This window comes from Podarcis tiliguerta, assembly GCF_965153285.1.
Source record: "Podarcis tiliguerta genome assembly, chromosome: 3".
Lineage (NCBI taxonomy): Eukaryota > Metazoa > Chordata > Lepidosauria > Squamata > Lacertidae > Podarcis > Podarcis tiliguerta.
This window is the reverse complement of record NC_139536.1, coordinates 26,891,117-26,915,116: the sequence shown is the minus strand read 5'-3', so window position 1 is coordinate 26,915,116 and position 24,000 is coordinate 26,891,117. Positions and strand designations below refer to the sequence as shown.

At 41.9% G+C, this 24,000-nt stretch overlaps 1 protein-coding gene across 5 annotated transcripts in view; it reads left to right on the top strand.

Annotated features, from left to right (window-relative positions):
- The window catches only part of USH2A (usherin), a 418,893-nt gene that overhangs the window by 234,204 nt on the left and 160,689 nt on the right, over positions 1 to 24,000 (top strand). For all 5 annotated transcript variants that reach the window (XM_083433263.1, XM_083433262.1, XM_083433261.1 and 2 more), the window contains exons 38-40: positions 9,769 to 9,948; positions 22,920 to 23,070; positions 23,214 to 23,356. In XM_083433263.1, the coding sequence (XP_083289389.1) occupies positions 9,769 to 9,948; positions 22,920 to 23,070; positions 23,214 to 23,356 (474 nt within the window). The remainder of the gene's footprint in view (positions 1 to 9,768; positions 9,949 to 22,919; positions 23,071 to 23,213; positions 23,357 to 24,000) is intronic.

Below are 24,000 nucleotides of genomic sequence, written 5' to 3'. Positions count from 1 at the left end.
CTCTGAACTGTTAAAATGATTGGATTAGCAACACAAAATGACTGCTGTAAATTCAGTGAATCAGAGTGGATATTGCCATTCAATACTATTGCTTCTTCACGTATACATTCATTCATTGAGGTGAAGTATGGGATAAAGAGAACTCCTCTTTCTGAATGCAAAAAAGAACGAATTTAGTTTATTCTATTTCCTTTTCTATTACAGTCTTTGCCATGAATGGCTTGATGTTGTGCCATTTTCTATTCCTGTTACAATCTTTGTAACATGAATAAGAAATTGGAATGCTAATGCCTACCAGATAGTATTCCATGTCTGCTTGGTGCTATACTGCACTACTGTGACCTTTGCAATATTATGTATTCTGATTGGCTGTCCATTTCACCTCTTTCCCACAAGTTAATAAGGCTGTAAAAAGGAGAGAACTTGAAATGGCCAGCCAGTCAAATTACAGAATATTGAAAAGGTCAAAACAGTACAGCTCATAGGGAAAAAAAAATTACGGGAATATATGAGGCATTAAAATTCTTGTGACAATGATTATAAGAAGAATGGGAAAGGATGCCCATTTATGTTATTTCAGTCTAGTGAACCCCATAGGATGATGGACCCAGGACAGCAGTAATTCATGCACCAGCAATCCACTAGAGTTTTATGCACCTATTTACATGAATATTAAAGAAAAAAACATGCTTTAGAACCTCTTTCGAACAATTCCCTTACATTTGCATGCTCATTCATCAATAGGAGCATTGGGTGAAGCTTATAGCATGTGCCCATAATAGCACACTTTATTACCGCAGTTTTCACCCAGATAGATTGTCAGATAGATATTTTTAATCTATGCATATCATTTTATATAGAAACTAGCAGGATAAAATGGCAGTAGTAAGAGGCACCTCTCTACAAGACATGAGATTCCCTTCTCTATTAAAGGTAGGCAGGTTTTCCAAAGAAATTGTGAAATTAGCTTGAAATCGATCTATTTATTTAATTTGTACTTCCCTTCATCCGAAGATCACAGGGAAGTTCACATAAAAATACAAAAGGAGAACACAAAATGTGCAAAACCCCAAAATCAAAACCAAACCAGTAATCCACCTCTCACAAGCACAAATGTCATCGAATGTCAAGCAGCCAAAGACCTGGTTATAGAGAAATGTTTTTGCATGGCACCTAAAGATATGTAGTGAAGTTTCCAGGCAAGCCTCCCTAGGGATAACATTCCAGAAACAGGAAGCCGCCACAGAAAAGCGCCGTTCTCATGTTCACACCCTCCAGACCTCTTGTGGAGGATGCACACAAAGATGGGCCTCAGATCTTGATTGCAGGGTTCATTTCAGTTCATATGAGTAGAGGTGGGTATTTTAGGTATGGTGGTCCCGAGTCATATGAGGCTTTATAGGCCAAAACCAGCACTCTGAATTGGGCCCAGAAAATAATTCACAGCATGTGCAGTCAGTCTAGGAATGGCATTATATGCTTAAACCCTTTTGCCCTGGTGAGCAGCCTGGCTGCCGACTTCTGTACCAGCTGAAGTTTCCAAACTGTATTCAGAGGCAGTAATCCAACCTAGAGGTTACCAGAGTATAGACAACAGAATTTAGGTTATCCCTGTCCAGATAGGGGAGCAGTTGGACCACCAGCCCAAGCTGATGGAAGGCTCTCCACATCACCTAGGCCACCTGAGCCTCAAGCAACAGTAAAAGATCCAGAAGAACCCCCAAGCTACGTACATGCTCCTTCAGAGGAGGTGTGACCCCCATCAAGATGAAGCAACCTTCCATCCATCCATCCAGTCTAGGGAACCACCCCTTAAAAGTGCCTCAGACTTACCTGGATTCAACTTCAGTTTGTTGGCTCTCATCCAGTCCATTACCAATGCAAAACAACAGTTTAGCACGTAAGACTGCCTCCTTCAAGCAGGCAGAAACCACCCCTCTCACAAGGAAGCATTAATCACCTCCCTGGCCAAGCCAGCTGTCCCCTCCCTGCTAGTTTTTATCACCCAAGAGCAGCAAGGGTCCAGAGTGCAAGTGGTTTCCCTGACCAATCCAAGCATCTTATCTACATCCTCAACTCTTACTAACTGAAACTCATCCAACACAACAGAACTAGACAGTGCTCTGGACGCCCCTTGACCTTTATAGTGGAGTAAAGATCCCAGTGGATGAAAACAAGCCACAGTGAGCTCCCACTGGTTCTACTTCCTCCTTCAGCCCAGACTGTAAGTGATCACTCACTACCCAGAGATGCTCTGCCAGGTGACACAATGAGGATGCAATGGAGGCAGCAATGTATTGTAGACCATCTTTGCTGCCTTCACTGCCACCAGGTAGGTTCAATGATGAGCCACCAGTGCTGTTCAATTGCATTTGACTAGAGTTTTCCTCTACTCACATTTGAGCCGTCTCATAGCTTGTTTCCTTGTCCTAAGCTCTGGAGTATCCCAAAGAGTCAAGCGGGCTCCACAAAGCTGGAGAGGGCACTTGGGGTGATTCTGTCAATGGCCTGAGCTATTTGGATATTCAAGAGGTTGGCCAGGGCTTTGACAGGATCACCAGTCATACCAGCTGGAAAATTCCCCAGAGCCATCTGGAAGCCCACCGGATCCATCAGCCTCAAGGGGGAGACCATCCTGAAAGGTCCCCTGCCTTTGTGGAGGGGAAAAGGTGCTGAAAGCATAAATCTCAACAGGAGGTGATCTGGCCATGACAAGGTTCTGGTGTCAATATCATCCACTTTCAGATCACCCTCTTCCTGCCCAGTTGAGAAAACAAGGTCCAGTGTGACCTCCTGGTGAATAAGGTATTGAAGTCCCCCAGAACCAGCAGTGTGGGAGTCCTCAGCATCCGTCAGCTCAGGCAGGGAGATTGCTGGGCAGCAAATTGGGTTGTAAACCTCCTGAGTTTCCCAGAGGTAGGGGATTTGGATAATTGCTCCAAGCCAATCAAGAGCTTGGGAAAATGCTGCCACCATCATGAATTTATGAATCATAAATAAGAACAAAATAAATTTCAGCTTGTTTTGTAAGAAGTTTTTGCAAATCTTTATAGCCATTCCGTCATCATTGTCATTATTTTTTATCTCTAAAAAGCAGTCGTCTCTGTGTTATCTCTGCGTATGGAAAATATTTTTAATCTCATTTATTACATTTAACCTCTATTGATCCTTTTTCACCCAAGTTACATCCACCGATTGCTACTCGGTACAAGTTCGTTATTTTTGCTTCTAACAAGGAACATAAAATTGTGCTTGACTCATAGTTAGAAACAGCAGAGTGGTGTGGGCTGTTTTCTAAATGAGCTTTTCCATATCTGTGGTTTGTACATTTCCCACCTTTGCTCACGCAGCGGGGGATATGATAGCCTGCAGACTTTTCTGGACTATAATACATCTCCTTTGTGAACCTCCTTGTATTGAACAAGCCCCTAAATACACTTGAGTCAAAGGGTCATTTATTTTTCACCCTCCTCTTCTCAGCAGGCATTGTGAGTCTATGAGATAAAAGTATTATTACTATTTTTTTATATATAAAAAAAGGTTGCATGATCTACAGGTTGTAGGCAGTATAAGGAACAGAAAGCTGCCTTCATCTTCCCACTTCATTGCTCTCCATGGCATTTCCTTGTCAGTTTATTAGTGCTACTTACACAAACTGATCTTAGTGAACACAATGGGGGGCTGGCCCAGGCTGCCAAAGAGAGCAGTCAATCCAAAAGATCAGATCCCATGGGTCTCTGCTTCAAAGGAAAACCTCACTTAGGTTGCATGGAACTTTTGCTCTGTGTGAATTTCTTGGAGTGCTACAATGATGATATAATTAACAAAAGATGGTGGAAGATCAAGGAGGGTTACCTTTGGGTCCTGGCATTTCTTTCCAACTGTATTTTTCGCATAGGGACCCTAAAAAGTTGTCCATAATTTAACCCCCCCCCCTTATTATTGTACTGGTCTGTTGCCCTAAACCCTCAGCCTGAGATTCTGTTTGATGACACACAAACATTTAGAATGAGGCTACAAATACCCACCCACCTCCTCTTTTAATATGTACACACAGGGGCACTTTCTACAATAAAAATGGAGCACAAAGGATAATATCATATGCCTCCCTCGCCCCACTCTATTCGTTGTGCTTGTAGAGGAGCATGTTTGAAGAAGCCATGAGAAGAAATAAGTCTTAATTTATGGGTCATTTTTTCAATGCCTTGAAATGAAAGGATTTCGAAGTCCACTTTTCATTTACTTTAAGGGGAAAAAAGCCTTATTGTAAACTCAGTGCTGTAATATTTAATAGCAGCTAGATACAGTGGTACCTTGGGTTACATATGCTTCAGGTTACATACGCTTCAGGTTACAGACTCCGCTAACCCAGAAATAGTGCTTCAGGTTAAGAACTTTGCTTCAGGATGAGAACAGAAATCGTGCTCCTGCGGCGCGGCGGCAGCAGGAGGCCCCATTAGCTAAAGTGGTGCTTCAGGTTAAGAACAGTTTCAGGTTAAGTATGGACCTCCGGAACGAATTAAGTACTTAACCCGAGGTACCATTGTATTGGTCGTAATTGGAATTCCAAAATGGGCCTGAGTTGTTTGGCTTCACTCAGTACCGTTTCCCTTTAGTGACTTTTTAAAGCTGCCTGCGTCGAGGGTCCCAGGGGGGTGCTGCCCGTGGCGAGTGTCCTGGGGGGAGGCACAGCGATGTCACACCCCCCCTCAGGGATGACACACAGGGCGGACCACCCCTACCAGACCCTCTTCCTCCGCCACTGTGTAGAAGAGAAGCCTTTTCTGTATTCCCGCTATGCATTTGTTCTGGATTGGCTTTTGACATACCACTGTATCCATAAAAATAACTTTGCTGGATCAGACCAAAGTCCAGCTTCCTGTTCCACCCATGGCTAACCAGATATCTCTTGGGAAGTCCACAAGCAGGACATGAGGTCAGTAGCCTCCTCTAGCTGTTCTTCACCAACAACCACTTCCTGTAAATTTGGAGGCAGCATATATCAATCATGACTAGTAGCCACTGACAAGCTTATTCTTCCATGAAATTATCTGGTTCCCCTTTAAAAGTCACCCGGGTTAACTGTTTTTTGAGGCTGTGGCTGCTGTTAGGGAGAGATGGTTGTATGAATTGTCCCCAAACCAGGATTGCCTGCTTACTGAACAACTTTCTGCTGGCTCTCCATGAGGAAAGGCTGGTTCTAGAAGCTTCCTTTGCGGACATATCCTTACTGAATGGAGTTGACAGTAAGGGGTTGATGAAAACATCCTGGTTGAGGATCCTGTCAGGAAAGGGAAAGGCTGAAACAAATAGGATAAATAGTTGCCTCAGTGCAAACCATACAGAAGGAAGAACAATTGCCTTGATACTTCCCAGTATCCCAGGCTATTGCTAATATAGGCATGAGGCGCGTTCTTGTTGTCAAACCGCTGTGTTTAGAATTGCGAGTCAGGTGGGAAGAAGGACACATATGAAAAATGGAAAGAGGAATGCACTACCCACTTATACTCACAAATAGGATCCAAGCTGAGGCAAACTAGTCAGGAATGCCATCAAATGATATGAAATGCTTATCAGTGTCGCACTTTCTTTCAGGCTGAACCAATGTGGCTGCATTTTCCAGCCCACTGAAAGTCAAGTTTATGCAGTGAAAAGTGGCAAAGCTGCACACTGTGTGTCACTGCCAGCATGAGTAATTTGAGGACCTGCATTCTTAAAGAAAGGTGTGTGTGTGTGTGAGAGAGAGAGAGAATAAGATTTTCCTAATATTTTAGTTGCCAGTACTGCAAATTGTTTGGATAAGAAACCTTTGTTCTGTACATAATTCATGTTAGGAGATCTGTCACTGGCTCCTCAGTTGGAATTTGAAGCAGCGAGCAATTTGAACTCCTGCTTTGCCTAACTCATTATAAATGTGCAAGTTCATTTTTGGGGGGAGCTGAATAAAATGGTTATGTAATTACATACTTCTCATAATTATTGAGTAATTATATACTTCTCATAATTACCAAGTAATCATTCTGCTATAACTAGAACTTAATGTTACAACTAATTATATAATTACTGTGTATTACTGTTGTTATCTAGGCATCAGAACAAAGTGTTGCTTTGCTGATAGCTTTTTATCGTAAGCATTTTAAAACAAAAATACTAATATTTGTTGTGTAGCTGAAAGTGGATCTTACATACTGAACATACAGTGGAAAATAACACTTCTTGCAAGTGGGAAAAATGATTGTGTGAATGATTCATTGCATTTGTAATCTGTAAATGGGATAAAATGTTGCTCCTTTAAAAAATTGCAAGGGAATATAATACATGAAAATTGTCACTGGCATCCATCTGTCTTGCGAGACAGTGGAAGAGTGCACCTCAAGTGAAGTCAAATTGTTGGAGAGTTATAGCTCCTGATGTGGTTGTAGAGACCAATATGGAAGAGAAGTGTTCAGTTGCAGCTGGGGCAGACGAAGGCAACCAGTTGTGCTGATGCAAGTGTACTATGGCGTTGTTTCTTTGTGCTGCTCCCAGCAGTCATTTCTCCTCTGGTCACTGCTGTGGAAACGCAACCTGAATGATTGTCTCCAGGCACTGCAGTCATCTTCAAGGGATTCCCACATGGCAGGGTTAATGTTCATGGCCTTCATGTCATGTTTGCAGACACCTTGGCAATGCAGAGTTGATATGCCAATGAGTCTCGTGTTTGAAAGCAGCTCCATGTAGCTTATGTCCTAAGGGATCCTGCCATCTTCCATTCTGTGGATATTACCAAGTCAGCATAGACAGGAGTCTACAAACAAGCTGGGAACATGTGGGCTTTGGAGAGCACATCTTTGTTTGAGACTCTGTCCTGCCATGTGATGCCCAAAAACTGATGCAGTGCATGTGGAAGGTGTTGAGGAGTTGCTCATGGGTGTGTGTAAGTTTCCCAAGGCTTACTGCCACAAAGCAGTGCAAGCCTGGTAGTCCTTCATCTTGGTATTGGTCATTAGCATAACATTCTCCCATATGCTTTTGGAGAGGTGAGCCATTGCCATCACTGCCTTGCCCAATACGCTTGTCGACCTAAGCTGCGATGGAGATGTTGCTGGTTATGGTGGAGCCCAGGTAGACAAAATCATCTACCACCTCAAGTATGTAGACACCATTTCTGATGCATTCAGTGCTGGGGACGTCCTGACCAAGGCTGTTGGTCTATATCAAGCTGGTCTAAAATGCATAGACTAGTCCAGGTTTAGCCAAAGTGATGCTCACAAGATGTGATGGACTCAAACTTCCATCAGCCTCAGCCATCATGGCAAATGATCAAGAATGGTGAGAGCTGTAGTCCACAACTTCTGGAGGACACCATGTTAAAAAGGTAAAGGACCCCCGACAGTTAAGTCCAGTCATGAACAACTCTGGGATTGTGGTGCTCATCTTGCTTTACTAGCCGAGGGAGCCAACGTTTGTCCGCAGACTGTTTTTCCGGGTCATGTGGCCAGCATGACTAAGCTGCTACTGGTGAAACCAGAGCAGTGCATGGAAATGCCATTTATCTTCCCGCTGGAGTGATACCTATTTATCTACTTGCACTTTGACATTCCTTCGAACTGCTCGGTTGGCAGGAGCTGGGACCGAGCAACGTTGCGGGGATTCAAACCGCTGACCTTCTGATCGGCAAGTCCAAGGCTCAGTGGTTTACATCACAGCGCCACCATGTTAGCTGCTACTATAAAATATTTGCTTTCTTTCCCAGTTTTACATCATAAACGAGTTAAGTGTGTGTACCCTTCGGTGTACTCTTTAGCCATAATTAAATGCTTAATGAAGTTCTGGTTGCTGATATTCTATAGTACCGTATTTTTCGTCCCATAGGACGCTCCGTCCCATAGGACGCACCTACTTTTTTTGGGGGGAAATAAAGGAAAAAAATTTTTCCCTTTATTTCCCCCCCAAAACCAGGTCGGGGAACAGTGGGATGGCGGCGCTGCGCCTCCCCGCTGTCCCCCGACCTTGTGGGGCTGGCCGATGTCTGCCTGGCGCCAGGGCGCTCTGCTGCAGGGCGCCCCATGCGCCGGGCGGCAGGCTGCCGCCCGCAAGCCTCGCGCGCCGGGGGGGAGTTCTCCCCCGGTGCGCGAGGCTTGCCGGCACTTGCGCGAAGCACGGGGCGTCCTCCGAAGGGCGCCCCGTGTTCCGCGCTGCAGGCTGCCGCCCGCAAGCCTTGCGCGCCGGGGGGGGAGTTCTCCCCCGGTGCGCGAGGCTTGCCGGCACTTGCGCGAAGCACGGGGCGTCCTCCGAAGGGCGCCCCGTGTTCCGCGCTGCAGGCTGCCGTCCGCAAGCCTCACGCGCCGGGGGGGAGTTCTCCCCCGGTGCGGAAGGCTTGCGGACACTTGCGCGAAGCACGGGGCGTCCTCCAAAGGGCGCCCCGTGTTCCGCGCTGCAGGCTGCCGCCCGCAAGCCTCGCGCGCCGGGGGGGAGTTCTCCCCCGGTGCGCGAGGCTTGCCGGCACTTGCGCGAAGCACGGGGCGTCCTCCGAAGGGCGCCCCGTGTTCCGCGCTGCAGGCTGCCGCCCGCAAGCCTCGCGCGCCGGGGGGGAGTTCTCCCCCGGTGCGCGAGGCTTGCCGGCACTTGCGCGAAGCACGGGGCGTCCTCCGAAGGGCGCCCCGTGTTCCGCGCTGCAGGCTGCCGTCCGCAAGCCTTGCGCGCCGGGGGGGAGTTCTCCCCCGGTGCGCGAGGCTTGCCGGCACTTGCGCGAAGCACGGGGCGTCCTCCGGAGGGCGCACCGTGTTCCGCGCTGCAGGCTGCCGCCCGCAAGCCTCGCGCGCCGGGGGGGAGTTCTCCCCCGGTGCGCGAGGCTTGCCGGCACTTGCGCGAAGCACGGGGCGTCCTCCGAAGGGCGCCCCGTGTTCCGCGCTGCAGGCTGCCGCCCGCAAGCCTCGCGCGCCGGGGGGGAGTTCTCCCCCGGTGCGCGAGGCTTGCCGGCACTTGCGCGAAGCACGGGGCGTCCTCCGAAGGGCGCCCCGTGTTCCGCGCTGCAGGCTGCCGCCCGCAAGCCTCGCGCGCCGGGGGGGAGTTCTCCCCCGGTGCGCGAGGCTTGCCGACACTTGCGCGAAGCACGGGGAGTCCTCCGAAGGGCGCCCTGTGTCCCGCGCTGCAGGCTGCCGCCCGCAAGCCTTGCGAGCCCAGGGGAACTCCCCCCAGGTGTGCAAGGCTTGCGGATAGCTTCCTGGAGCCTGGAGAGCAAGAGGTGTCGGTGCGCACCGACGCCTCTCACTCTCCAGGCTTCCGCGAAAGCCTGCATTCGCCCCATAGGACGCACACACATTTCCCCTTCATTTTTGGAGGGGAAAAAGTGCGTCCTATAGGGCGAAAAATACGGTATTTTCCTCAGATTTTAAAATAAGTCAGCCACCTTTGAATAAATAAAATAATCAACAACCAGGCACAATAAATTAGGTCTGCTGAATAAGAACAACCCAGTAACAGCAGAAAACACCAAAAAACCCCTCATTTCCACTCTCTCAAACACCCTCTCATCTAGGTGATTAAACCCACCCCCTTCTACAGACTCTTGATACTGTGATTTTTCAGTCAGAACACACCCACATTATGGTTTTCACTTTTCCAGCCCTGTCTGCAATGACAATTGTTCTTTATGACTTACAGCTTTCTGTTAATGATCATGTGTTTTATTATGGAGAAATATTGTAACAATTTGTTGTTGTTTTTAACATGGATGAGTTTTAGCAGCCAGAGAAATTTTTAGCCTTTTCTCTCTTTCTCTTCCAGCTAATGGCAATTATGATATTTTAAATGGGACACAAAGTTTGCATACCAGCAAAGAAGCAAATATCTGGGTGCCCATTGGAGGACTAATTCCGTTTTCAAACTACACAGTTCAGGTGAATGCTTCCAATAGCCAAGGCTATGTGATGAGTGATCCTGTGATGACCACCACACCTCCTTCAGGTAAGTATGATGAAATGTTCTCCACCCACTCCATCACAAGTAAAGCACACAAACATTTTCACGAGAGCAGTTTCTGGTTACAATTAAATATTTGAAGGTGGGGTGCAGTTGTGCTGTCACTGCCCTCTTCGCCCCAATATACATTTCTTCGCACTATACATTTCTTCGCACTATACATTTAAAGCACTATACATTTAAAGCAGTATCAGACCTCTTCGCACTATACATTTAAAGCAGTATCAGACCACTTTATAAACAGTCTTGGCTTCCCCCAAAGAATCCTGGGAAATGTAGTTTGTTAAGAGTGCTGAGAGCTGTTTGGAAACACCTATTCTCTTCACAGACCTAACAGTTCCCTGGGAAGAGAGATTGACTGTGGGACTTGTAGCTCTGTGAGGGGAATGGGAGCCTGCTAACAACCCTCACTGCCGTCAACTACACTTCCCAGGATCATTTGAGGGAAGCCAACTACACTTCCCAGGATCATTTGAGGGAAGCCATGAAGTGATAAGCAACTGCTTTAAATGTGTAGTACAGAGCAGCCTTTATTTCCATCCTTCTGTTTAGGTAGGCAGTCACCAATCTTTTTGGAAACACGAGAAACTGTTTCAGGTGCCATCCAACCCACGCTGCAAGCAGACACAAACCACCCTTTGTACTGCAGGCCTCTCCCAATATGGGTGGGGCTGTGTTTTATTTCGTTTTTCTTGGTCAGCTGCTAGCAGCCCAAACCTTGGCCGACCCAACCTACTTCCCTTCCTTGTTCCAGAATGGTGTTTGCAGTGTGAGCTAGGTGTGTGTGTGTGTCTGGCTGTGAATGAGAGGGTAGCGGTGCTTATGACACAGAGAGAGAGAGACTCACAAAAAAGCAGAGCATCTTTAAAGATGGGCATATATTTAATATTTATGCCAACTTATTCTAGGAATTATGATATAGCTTCTTTCATCATTTGATTGTTGTTGATTACAATTAGGAAACGTATAGCTTTGAAATGATCTTTTTTATGACCTTGTGGTACTTTAAAAGCAATACCTCATTGATTAAATAGGTTTTAGTTCATGCTTCCTTTTACTTAATGATCTGAAAACATATTATCCTGATTTACACATAAAATCATGCTGAAAAGCATGTGGCATTCACTAGACTATGTGTGTTTAAGTAGAATTAAATTAGCACTGGAAGTTATTAAAGAAATTTCCCATCCCGTTGTCCAGTGGACTGTGATTCGTACTGAAATGAATAATAAATGAACCAGCACATATGAGAAAAGCACTGATATATAGGACATTCTATAATCCATATTTACCTTGCCATTATGTTTTATTATAATAATTTTGTTTGAGTGCATTAACACTCTAGGCCCTAATGCCACATTTTAAAATGAAACAGTAAACTGCAGCACTCTGTCGCAACCAGTTGGTAAGAGGAATTTATCAGATTTGCAAGCTTAACTGAAGGTGATCTGAAGACTTTGGCTTAAAAGTCCAGCTTTGGAGGGCATTTGGGTATGTGCTGGTTCTCTTTCTGAAAGACAAGCATTCTTCACGCAGGCTTATCCTTTTAGCTGATCCTTTTAGCTCTGTTCCCAAACCAGTGCCATTGCATAACGCCACCAGCCAGGAATTGGCACACCTAACCAGGATGTTTACTTGATTTATAGGGTGTGGGGTGCCAAAAAGCACAAGAACACGGTTCATAGTGTTACATTGTGGACTTTGCTTACTGAATCAATATGTAGTGATTACAATATCATTTGCAGCCGTTGGGTCATCCAGAATTCTTCTTTGGTGGCCAAGTGTGGTGACTTCTGTGGCTGATATTCCTGACCCTTGCAGTTGCAGTGATGAATACAGGGACGTAACACATTCCTTTAGTGTATATTTCCTCCAGTTATTTCATATGACTGTTCTGTCTTTGATTCATTCAATCTTCCTCTACAACAGCTCTTGAAAGTGTGTTAGGGAGGTAATGATCCTTTCTTTATCTTAACTCTTTGTTTTCTTCACAAAACATATCCTTTACACCAGAAATGTGAAATGTAGGAAATACGTTTATTTGCATGAGATGGCTGCTTACCAGATGGTTTCTATAATCTGGGTAACTTTGGTGTAGATTGGTATTGTGCAGTATACTCCTGCTTTCTGCCACTCCCCCTGCCATTCCCTTAAAGGGCAGAAGCAGAACTGTAACAATCAATTACTATTCCTCCCCCCCCCGAAATGTTCACTTAATTGAAGGGCATGTGTAGAACTGTAGCCTACAAAACAGGGGGATGTGTATATTCTTTTCCAAAAGAAACTACCTTTTGTGGCTGTATTTACATCACCAAATGTTTATTAGGCATTGCAAATATAGGCCATCATAAAACATCCTTATAGAAAATTTTAGAATATATACAAAATAAAGAGTCATGTAAAAATGAGTATTTTCATTGGAGTTCATTGGAGCCATGTAATAATGAGTATTTTCATTGGAGTTTCAACCCACTAAATAGTGCCATTCACCACTCTATGAGATACTGTTGATAAAAACTCAGCCACCCTTGCAGATTTTGTGGCTGTGTTCAGTGTTCTCTAGCAGGTGTTGAAATCACAAGGTTTCATATCAGTTAATGAAGAATGGGAATTGAGAAATATGTAAAGGTTTGAACTGAAAGCATGCATTAATTGCTAGGATTAATCCATTCATTTCCCTGTGATAAAATGGGAAATTGGTTTATTTATTTAATTTGAGGCAGGCTCCCGTGGAGTGAACTTGTTTTGAATATTTGGTGGATATCCCTTGATTTGGACAATAGCATATTTGACATGGTGTTTGAAAGAACAAATGATTTACCTGTGTAATCTAATCAAGAGAAATTATTATCCCAAATGTACTCTCAGCATAAAATCTATTGATTTGTTAATTACTGTAAGTTCACCAAAAGGAAATGTAATTTATTGATATGAACAATAACAATTCTTGGCTAATAGTAAATTTTTTGCAATGTGTGAGTTTTTCTATTTGCAATAGTAAAAACAAACCAAAACACCAACATGATACTTTTAAATGTTGTTATTTTTAAAATAAAATCTTGGATAAAAATTAATTGCATAATTATATAGAAGGTTAATGGAAATTATTTGTACGTGACAACAAAATACAGCTGTTAAAAAGTGTAGCATTTTTAGACTCTGGATTAGTTTGGTTATTTAAAAGATTGCTATGTAATATTCTTTAAAATTTTAACATAGCAAGAAAGACATATTTTGAAGATTTTTGCATAGTAATATTTTAAATAACTGAGAATACTGTTTAGAGTCATTTTTAAAAACATCTTTTTAAGATGGGGTTACATTTTTATCAACTATCCTCATTCTTTCAGTGCTGGTTCAAGAGTTCTTAGAAAATAATATAATAAAATAAAATAAAAACAAGATCCAAATGTGAATCCATAAATATGAAACTTTGTTGTGACCCTTCCCCTGTAGAGGTCTTGAGTTACTAATGGGGTTAAGAATTCAACTCTTAATGGGACTTGGTGCATTAGTGTTTTGTATGCATGGAATTTGGCATTTGGTTTAATAAGTGGTTGACATTGGTGATGTCCCTTAATTTGCTTAAATCTAATTGGCTCTTTTATCAGTCAAACCTGTATGGATTGGCAATTGATCAGAAAGGGTCAGCCATGACTGTGCATGTAGTTAAATGATGGAACCACCAGCTAAACTCGGTGTTGCATTATAATAAGCTGAAACCAGGAAAACAAATGATCTCAGAGTTGTAAAGCGAAAGAAAACAGAAGTTTTGCATGATGTTCAAGTTCAGAACAAAGGCATTATGGAGTGTATAAATTTTAAATACACTGCATTTGGCCTCAAGACTTTTTTTTCCAGAGGAACTGAAATCTTGTCTGGAACTGTCTTTGTTACATCAAAGAACTGCATAGAAAGCTAAAAGAGACAGAAGAAGCATAAAAGGGCATAGTTTAAAATGATTAGTGACAAATTTCATACTGCAGAGGTAGAAATAGTTTTCTTCTGAGCTCTCTTTTTCCCTAAAATGAATAAATTCATCCCATTAATCTTGTCCTAATATGTTTCAGGAGGAGTTGTGTGTGTGTGTGTGTGTGTGTGTGTGTGTGTGTGTGTGTGAAGCTCAGCAGAATAATCAGACGCTGGCATTCAAGCAATTTTGAAATTAACTCAAATAAATAGCAGTTATGGTCTTTAAAATAGCATGAAGAAATTTATGAGAACATTATACATTCCATTATAGTTGTCTTGTGGGATGGTTTCGTTGTTCAGTGAGAAAGACAAAGGAGGAGGGTGCAAGGAAGAACCTACTTCTTTGAAATGTATGTGTATGCTCAGTTCAGTAGGCAAAACATGCCTAGAATGTCACAGTTCAAGTGGCACCAGGCTCCCCTGGAAAACTGTCAAAGTAGGAGCACATACGTATCCCCAGACCAGAATCCCCAGGGTTTTTTTGAGGGGGAGTGAAGGGGGCAGCGTAAATGTTCTCTACCGTTTTCTGTCCTATTGACACTTGCTAGATCTGCAGTATATTATACACGGGGCTCCCTTTTGGAAACTGCAGCTGGTGGAGAATTCAGCAGCCGGAGTCTGGACATATAACACCAACTCTGGCACAACTGCACTGGCTTCCACTTTGTTTCCAAGCAAAATTCAAGGTGCGGCTTTTGACCTATAAATCCCCTTGATCAGGAGTCCGGTGTGATCCCACTTACAATCCCCATTCCGATCTTCCTGCTCAGTTCAGGAAGGATATGTGTTGGGCTGGCTCTCCACTAAATAGGGCTTGAGTGTTAGATGTAGCCAGAATTCCTTAACTCCTGAGCTTCATGGAAGTGTTTTATCAATGCAACTTTATTTCATTCATTACATTTATATCCCCCCTCCTTCAGCGAGATTAAGGTGGCACACATGGTTCTTCTTTACTCATTTTATCTTCTTCACAACCCTGCGATGTAGGTTAGCTTGCGAGAAAGAGTGCGACCCGCTGAACTTTCAAGTCATGTCTTCCCAGTCTGCAAGCTAACCACACCACCCTGGCTCTTACTTTACAATGGGAGCATTTAAATTTCCCAGTATTAAATGCATACAGATAGCAAGACATAATGCCTTACGCTTTAATATATCTCCACATATACATTCTGTATGACAGTTCAGGACTCAGAAGGAAAGACTTTATGTAGATGCAATAATATCAGTCTGCTTTCTCAAGAAAGTGTCATCTTAATAAACTGTCAGCAAAGGAAGACATCATGATTTTATTTTTTAAAAACAAAAACACTGCATTAATGTATTTCTTATGCTGCTTGCATGGAGCTCGCTACAATGCAGAGGTTAGTCTTCTGATTAAAAAAAAAATATTCAAGCAAAGTGAGCAAAATATCAACTTTTGAGGTACTAAGCATAGCAGAGGAAGCTTTGAAGCTTTCTTGCTTGCAATAGCCTCAGCAAGCCTCCAGCATAGACGTGGCTCCCTAACACATTTATGTACTCTCATGTGGGTTATAGAGACAAAAAATGATAACAAAAAGGAATTCTCTTAAGTGCATCTTGAGGGCATGAATTGTGGGGTTTAGTGGAGAAGAGGGGATCAATCACTGATCCCACCCACCCCCACTTTACCAGGGGATAAATAGTGGGATATTGTTCCTTAAGTATGATTTCCTTAAGTGTTCTTTTTTTCCTTTTGGCTTTTTTCCCATTTTCAAAGGCAGGCATTCTATAACTTTCAGGTTAAAACCAATCCTGTTTGAGATGAAGTAGTTTAAAATGAAATAGTAAAATAAAAAAGGAAAGAAGACATCAAATGCTTGCTTAGACTTTTAGGATTTGCATGCATGTGTATTGTAAGATTGTGGTTATATTGCAGCGGGTTTGCCATTCTTTTAGCATTGGATTTTGACTTCTTTATAATCATGCTCTGGTCATTACAGATGCTCTTTTGGCATCCTTTTGTGGGGCTTAGTCTAGAGTTCAGCTGCATTTTCTACAGCTTTCTGATCCTCACAATGCATACAGGCAGGATGGTACTGGACCCTGGTTGTCCACATATGTGTCAGAGATCAACGTAGGCTGCTGCCTCACCCTGGCAAAAGGAGGATCCTGGCAGATAAGCTTTTGCTTTGTTCCTACTTGCTCACAACACTGCTTAAACAAGAAGGCTTGAAGTTGTTCCTTTGACATAGCTTAAGTGAGCTAGCTTCATTATGGGGAGGAGGGTAGAATGTTTTGCCCCAAAAGATGAAGTAGTTTCACTCAATGCCTTCCCAGTGAGTGGCCTGTGGTATTCTGTTTAGACATTGGAACCTTGGTTTCAGATCCATTCTTTGTTGGAACTCTTGAGTTGCAAGAAGGACACCAGCCTAAGAACACAGGAAGATGCCTTATACGAAGACCATTAGTCCATCTTTTTCAGTATTTTCTACACTGGCAGGCAACAGCTCTCCTGGATTTCAGACAAGAGTTCTCTCCAAGCCCTGCCGGGAGCTGCCAGAGATTGGACCTGAGACTGCCTGCATGCAAAGTAGAAGCTCTACCATTATTGGAATTTCCCCAAACTGTACTCCAAAACCATGCTCCCTTCAGAATCCAAATTGTGTTTTAAGTCACATCAGTTGTGATTTCACTATAAGCGTGGTGTAACCATTGGATATTATAACCATGAAGTGAAAACAGTACACTAGACTATTGAAAAAATATCCTTGTTTGGATCAATTGATAGACTTGAACTCTTCATTCCTCATTTAATAATAATAATATTATTAAACAACAACAACAACACTGCATGACCTCACTAGATCTGAAATGAAAATAAATAGTAGCTTAGGTCTGTTTTAGTGAGGAAAAATGTGGACCTGCTTTACGTGTTCCTTGCCCCGCTATGAGACATGTTCTCTGTGTTTGGTATGGACGGCTTTTTTAATTTCTTAAGAACCATCAAATGATGGAGGAAAGAGGTTTCTGATAATGATACTTTTCATCTCTTAATGTATCCTCCCTTATGTAACCAGAGTTGGCTATAATGCTTTGTCTTTTACTTTGACATGTAGGACAAAACCCAGCCAAGCTGTTTTGAGTTTTTGCTAAATGACACAGTGCACCAAAAAAAAACTTGGGCTAGCCAATTTCAAACAGCCACGCAATAATTCACTTGCAAGAAAAATACTAAAGGATAGTTGCTAAAAATGAGGACATTAGCATAAAAACATTGATGGCAAGTATTAAAGGTACGTGGAGCACCTGAAACATTACCCTTAATTTGAGAAGCATGGTGCATTTTTTATTAAATCTATATTGCCATTCAGCACTCTGGGTTTTCTTTGTAGAGACCATGTAGGGCAGTTACTCTGACAGTGGAGATAAGGCCATGTTATCAAATTGAAAAGGTGTAGATATTGTCAAAATACAAAAACCAAAATAAACACAACTTTGGTAATATGTCAGTCTTCCTCCCTAGGTATTTCATCAGCTGCTGTGAAGTCAGAGAGACCATAGCTGGGCAACACAGAATCTGTTCTCAAATGTAATCTTAGGATATCCTGTGAAGTGCATGTACAGTGTCATGCCAGCTGTGTTATGTGTGGTGTAGTGGATAGAGAAATGGACTTTGAACATGATTCCTAGGTTTACGATCCTTACAAAGTTCTGTTTCTCCACCCCCATCGTTCAGCCCGGACACTGAGATCCAGCACCAAGGGCCTTCTGGCGGTTCCCTCGTTGCGAGAAGCAAAGTTACAGGGAACCAGGCAGAGGGCCTTCTCGGTAGTGGCGCCTGCCCTGTGGAACACTCTCCCATCAGATGTCAAAGCGATACACAACTACCTGACATTCAGAAGACATCTAAAGGCAGCCCTGTTAGGGAAGTTTTTAATGTGTGATATTTTAGTGTATTTTTGTTTTCTGTGGAAGCCACCCAGAGTGGCTGGGGAAACCCAGCCAGATGGGCGGGGTACAAATAATAAATTATTATTATTATTATTACAAAGTGAACTTGAGCCAGTCACACACTCATGTGTGCAGTTTTACGTTGCTGATTTGTACATCTTCATCATTGGAGGCTCAATTGATTTGCAGTGCCTTCCAGGAGCTATGATGGGTACAACGTCTGTGGCCCCTAGACAGAGATGCCCTGGTCTCAGTCCACCCTGCCTTACAGGGTGGATTTGAGGATGACATGCACACCACCACGAGTCCCTTAGAGCAATGTACTAATTAAATAAACAGTGATTGGTGGTTTCTTGACTAGTTCCTTTTTTCAGCCCCGTTGCTATGCCCACTTTTTATGCCTCTTCATGCACTGTTATTGAGAGAATAAACATAATGAGAGAAAGAAACACCCCTGAATATGTTGTTTTGCTCTTTGTGGACCTGACTATATTACTTTGTGTCTAAATGTAAAGAAAGCTCCCGACAGTCGTGATGTATTAAATTATAACTGAGAACTAATTCAAGGATCAAAGATGCTCTTTGGGAGAGATCACTTTACTGGTAGGAAAAATCATTACCTTTTTCCCAGGCTCATATATTTGTACTATATGTCTTGGAAATATCATTCCTCACAGTTTCTGAATCTTGATGTTTAATTTAACACAAAGGTCTTTGAGCAGCTCAATGGGAGGCTTTTGCTGGCAGAGTCTCATAGAAGAAAATTGAAATGTACATGTTTTTTCTCATGTATCAAAGAAGTGCAAGAATCTAAACTGACATTTTACATCAAATGAATTATGAACTGTGTACTGTGTACCTAAGGGAACAACAAGCAAATTAGATTTTTGTTAAGGGGGGAAGAGAAGCCAAAATAATAAAAAATAGGTTTTAGCTGAACCTGACATGCAATGCAGTATTCTTTGTACACTAGAGAATATAGATTTCTTCAAAGAGCCAATACTTTGAATTCTTTAGACATATTGTGAACAAGACAACTAGTCAGTTCTGGTATGCTGCAGCTGGAACATTGAACTTTGCTACTATTGCTTCTTCATTGGTTTTGACTCGTGATTGTGCTGGAATGCTTATGTTGACATGCTATGCTATTAATTTATTCGGCCACAGGTCCACTGGATCAGTTCTTAAACCAACCAAAATGCAACATAAGTAGTTCTCCGCCTTTCTTGGGCGCAAGGCCTGCTCAGTGTTCCTGGCTCTGGGATGCTTTTCTGAGATCCTGTGGGACCATCGGAGTTTCTGCAAGATCTCAAATGAGCATCCCTAGCCTCCCAGAACCCTTGATCCTGAGCTGTGTGAGGCTTTATAGGTTGAAATAGGTGTAGGGTAGAAACCTTGATTATTTTTATAAATGCATGGAAAGGGAAGTCATTCCAGATTTCTGAGCTTTCCAAGTCTCTTGTCCTCTTTTTCTTGCCATGTTGGGAAGATATAGCTGTTTAACATATGACTACCGAATTATATATGCATGTGTGTGGTGATTGAATTATTCTTGAAGCTATGTGTCCTTAACAAGAGGTCAATAATACATGACAGCCTACAAAGCAACTATAAGTACCAATGGCTGTGAAAAGGAATTTATTCATTCATAGATTTAGATTAGCATGTGATATCCATTTGTTTGTTTATTCCTTGTTTTGGTAGCTCATTATTCTATGACAGTTATTGGCTGGGTATCTTTTTAAACAGCATGACATATACCGGTAATTGGCTTTCCTGGACAGCAATAGATTCCATCTAGTGTCTCCCTGACACGTATTTATAATCATTAATCAGTCAACTAATTGCTTATTGGCATTCTTTTATTCTTTGCATAGTTTTAGCAGAAGTTCAGCTTGAGGATGATAAACTTGCAAAGATACTTGTAAAGATGAGTTGCTGTGTGTTCCTCTTAACTGTCCCTTTAAAGCAGTGGCTAGATGTTGTTCAGCTACAACTCCTACCACCCCAGACCATTGGCCTTGCTGGTTGGTGCTGATGGGAGTTGGAGTCCAGTAAACATCTTGAGGGTCACAGACTCCTTATCCTTAGCATGGAGTGTGAGCCAATTGGCTAAGCAATGTGAGTGGGTCAGACCCTGTGACTAGGCAAAACTTTAACTAACACCAGAGTTCAAATTACAAAAACAGAGTTATTTAAAGAGAGCTGAAGAAATAAGCTATTTTAAAAGAAAGAAAACATATTCATTGAGATCTAAGGGAGACTTGGTTACTAAACAAAATTTCTTTAGCAGATATGAAGGCATTCAAAGGAAAGACAAGCAGCAAACCCACCCTTTTTAATCTTTGGAGATTCTGCAAAGGGCTGCCCAGTAGGAAGAGGCTCAACCAAACAGGAAGCCAGCTGCCTTTGACATCCCCGGGGTTCATTATGTAGAGAGAGGGTCCAGTGAGGTGGGATAAGAGAAATTAATGGAACCAGCACCCTCTTGGTTTTTTCTTGTCAGACCAGGTTGCAAGGAGAGGTGTGAGGTCAGTATTTTGGATGTGACTTAGTCTTTATCTTGGTTAATAGCATGAAGAGTTTCTGAGCCCAGGCTGCTATCCAAAACATCTGGGTTGGCGAAGGCTATCTTCAAGAGACAGAGATGGGTGGAGGCTTTTTGATATAGGGTGCAATTCGGTTTTGTAATACTTTTCATTCTTGTGCTTCTTCTTTGTAATTACACCATGCCATTTCACCATGCTAATTGAGCATTTACTGGACAAGATGTGTTGATTCAGTAAGTTACTGGTGGAGTGGTTGCCCCTTGAGGGCTATATTAAACCTTGAGCAGAGCATTCTGAGTAGCATTGCTTGTTAGAGCCAATATATCACCCTGATAGGTACATGGCTCTTCTGTTAAGAATGTGGCAGAGAAATTATTGCTGTCTTCTAATTATTGCTTAGATACTAAGCAATTCCTTGGAGGAGAAGTTAGGACGAAAGAGATGAAAGAGGAAAATGTTTCCTGAAACACTCCTATTATTAAATATATGTGAAATGCTTTATTTTTGAATAATCAGTGGGCATTTGATATATGGGTGCAGGTGATTAGTTGCTTGGGAAGTTTAATGATCACCATGTGAACAGTTTCACAGAACACCTTTTTTTATTACTGCTCAACAAGAGACTCCACAGAAGTGCTTTGATCCTTTAGAGTGCAATTTTGTATTTTTTATGTTTTCAGAAATTATGTGTAAATTATATGTAACTCTTAATACAATAGGACTATACCACATTGTCCAGCATGTAAACAAAAGCTCTGTGGTTCATACTTTACTCTGCTTGGATTTACATGGAAATAAGTTGCCTTTAATGGAAGGATTTGAAGTTTTTTTTATTGCAGTTTCCCAAATGTGTTGTCAGATTTTGAGTAGGGCTGGAGTCTGACTTACATTGCTGTGCCCAATATTTAAAATGGTATGTTGTGTGATTTGTATTGCTTATAGTTCTAAGTGTTGGGTCGTATTTTGCATTCTTAATAAATTTGTAAAATACCCAGAATATTTAGTTGATGGATAAGAAAGAAAGGAAGATATAAGGAAAGAGTGTAAGGAAAATCAATATGAGAGGTAATTGGATCACATATGGCCAAATGATATTCAAAGAAGGAGGAAAATGGAAAATGACACCATATGAACAAGTTAAAGAACATGTGTATGACTGGTTGCATTATTTTCAAATAAATGAAATGTTTAGGAAAGACATTAAAGAATGTGGTTATGCAGACAAAGATTCAAAATTTCAGATAGAAATAATAAATAATGACTTTAAAATTTTATCTAAAATGTACAAGTCGTTGTTAGAATGGAATTTGAAGGATGAGGAAGTAAAATTGGTAATGATACATTGGGCCAGAGATTTTGGTTACAATATACAATTTGAAGATTGGGAAAGATTATGGAAGGAGAATTTAAAATTTACAGCATGTATGACGTTAAAAGAAAATGTTATGAAAATGTTTTATAGATGGTACATGACACCGGTAAAATTAGCGAAAATGTATAAGACATGTAATAAGTGTTGGAAATGTAAAGATAAAGAAGGCTCTTTTTACCATATGTGGTGGGAATGTAAGAAAGTGAAAGGCTTCTGGGAAATGATATATAATGAATTGAAGAAGATATTAAAATACACATTTATAAAGAAACCAGAGGCCTTTCTGCTAGGAATTTTAGGAAATGAGATAAAGAGAAAAGACTGTAAATTTTTTCAATATGCAGTGACAGCTGCAAGAGTGTTACTGGCTCAGAAATGGAAACAACAGGAAATACCGACAATGGAAGAATGGAGAATGAAGCTGTTAGACTATGCTGAGTTGGATAAATTGACTGGGAAGATTAGATATTTAAGAGACCAAAAGTTCATCGAGGACTGGGGAAAATTTGTGGAATATCTGGAAAGTATAAGTGAGGGACAGATAACGCTAGAGGGATTTAAGGAAGCACTGTGAAATTTGGGAAGTATTGTTAAAAGGGAATAGAAAAGGAAAGGTTTAAATAATGACAATACAAACTTAAGGAATGCGCAACTTAAATAATGACTACGGATGATTTACGGAAAAGCTAAAGGAAGTCCAAAAAAGTACTTTGTGAAAAATTGGATGTGAAATTATTGTGTGTTTTTGTTTTTGTTGTAAATTAATAAAAATTATTTTAAAAAAAAGAAGGAAAGAAAGAAAGAAAGGAAGGAAGGAAGGAAGGAAGGAAGGAAGGTGACTTGAACCTGTGGATTGCCAACTCCCTTTCTGTTTGAGAGTGTTTCATCTTAAATCCTGTTGGTGTTGGGGGAATGGTTCTGAGCACAGACATAGCATGATAATGGCATTGCAATGGAAAGCCTATAGTACAATAGTGCAATAATGAAGAGGAGGGAAGAAGATGTTGAATTAAATGGACCATGCTTACATTGCTTTTGATCCTCAGAAACAGGTTTTGTTTGTTTGTTTTAGTGCATGGAGCATTTTGATTCCATCCAGCATATGTTCTCCACATTTTTCTCTGCTCTAATTCATCCATGTTTTTCGACAGCTCCAGATGGCATGTTGCCTCCAAGGCTTTCATCTGCCACACCGACCAGTCTTCAGGTTGTCTGGTCTACACCAGTTCGCAACAATGCTCCAGGCTTACCCAGCTACCGACTCCAAATGAGGCCTAAGCACTCCCCAGAAGATAGACTAGAGTAAGCAAATAATAAAATCTAGTCAACATAGTGAAGAAATATAAAACGATCTGCAGAGTAGCATTTCTGTACATATGTAATGTGTCCCACCTTCATTTTGTTTCCTATTTTCTTTTTCTTTTTAATGTATTTTTTTCCTTTAGATTGCTTTCTGAACCTACAGCTTCATTAACCCATTTAGTCACAGAACTGCAGCCGTACACATCATATGAAATGAGGGTTATCGCCTGCAATGGATACGGTGATACATACAGCAACTGGACTCTAATGATTACAGCAGAGGACAGTAAGTAGTTTGTGGAACTGCAGAGTGCATTTCTGCTTAAGTAGATGCCCACAAGTACAGCATATAAGACATAATCATATCTGATTTAATGATAATAGCATTTTTAAAGATTCATCACTCAGCGCTCTTAAGCAGGTTAAGACCACAATCCTAAACACACTTATCCAGTGGTGAAATCAATGGAATATTGAAAAGCCGGATAAACATACATTGATTGGAGAAATTTGCTCCTATAATTTTGTTCGGTGATCATACTGATCTGCAGCAAATGTGTTGTTTCTAAAAAATTTACTTTGGCTTTTCATTTATCTAACTTTAAACCTTGAAGTTCTGTTGGAAGCAGTATTTTTTTTGGGGGGGGGGACACTCAGGATGGCGGCAACACTTGGTAGGAACAGGATGTTGGAGTAGACAAGCCCTTAGCCTAATCTATCATTGCTCTTCTTATGTACCACCAAGAGCTACTCAGACCTGGTGCCTGAAGCTTTGTTTGTTTGCTTTTAATGCACATAGAAATGAAAGTCGGATGCAGGAAAGCTGCACCCTTGATGGAATCTGCACCCAATGTTTGTCTTGTTTCATGATAAAGCCAGACCTAGGTGGAATCGACACACCTATAAAAAAACACTGCGAAAATGCTTTTT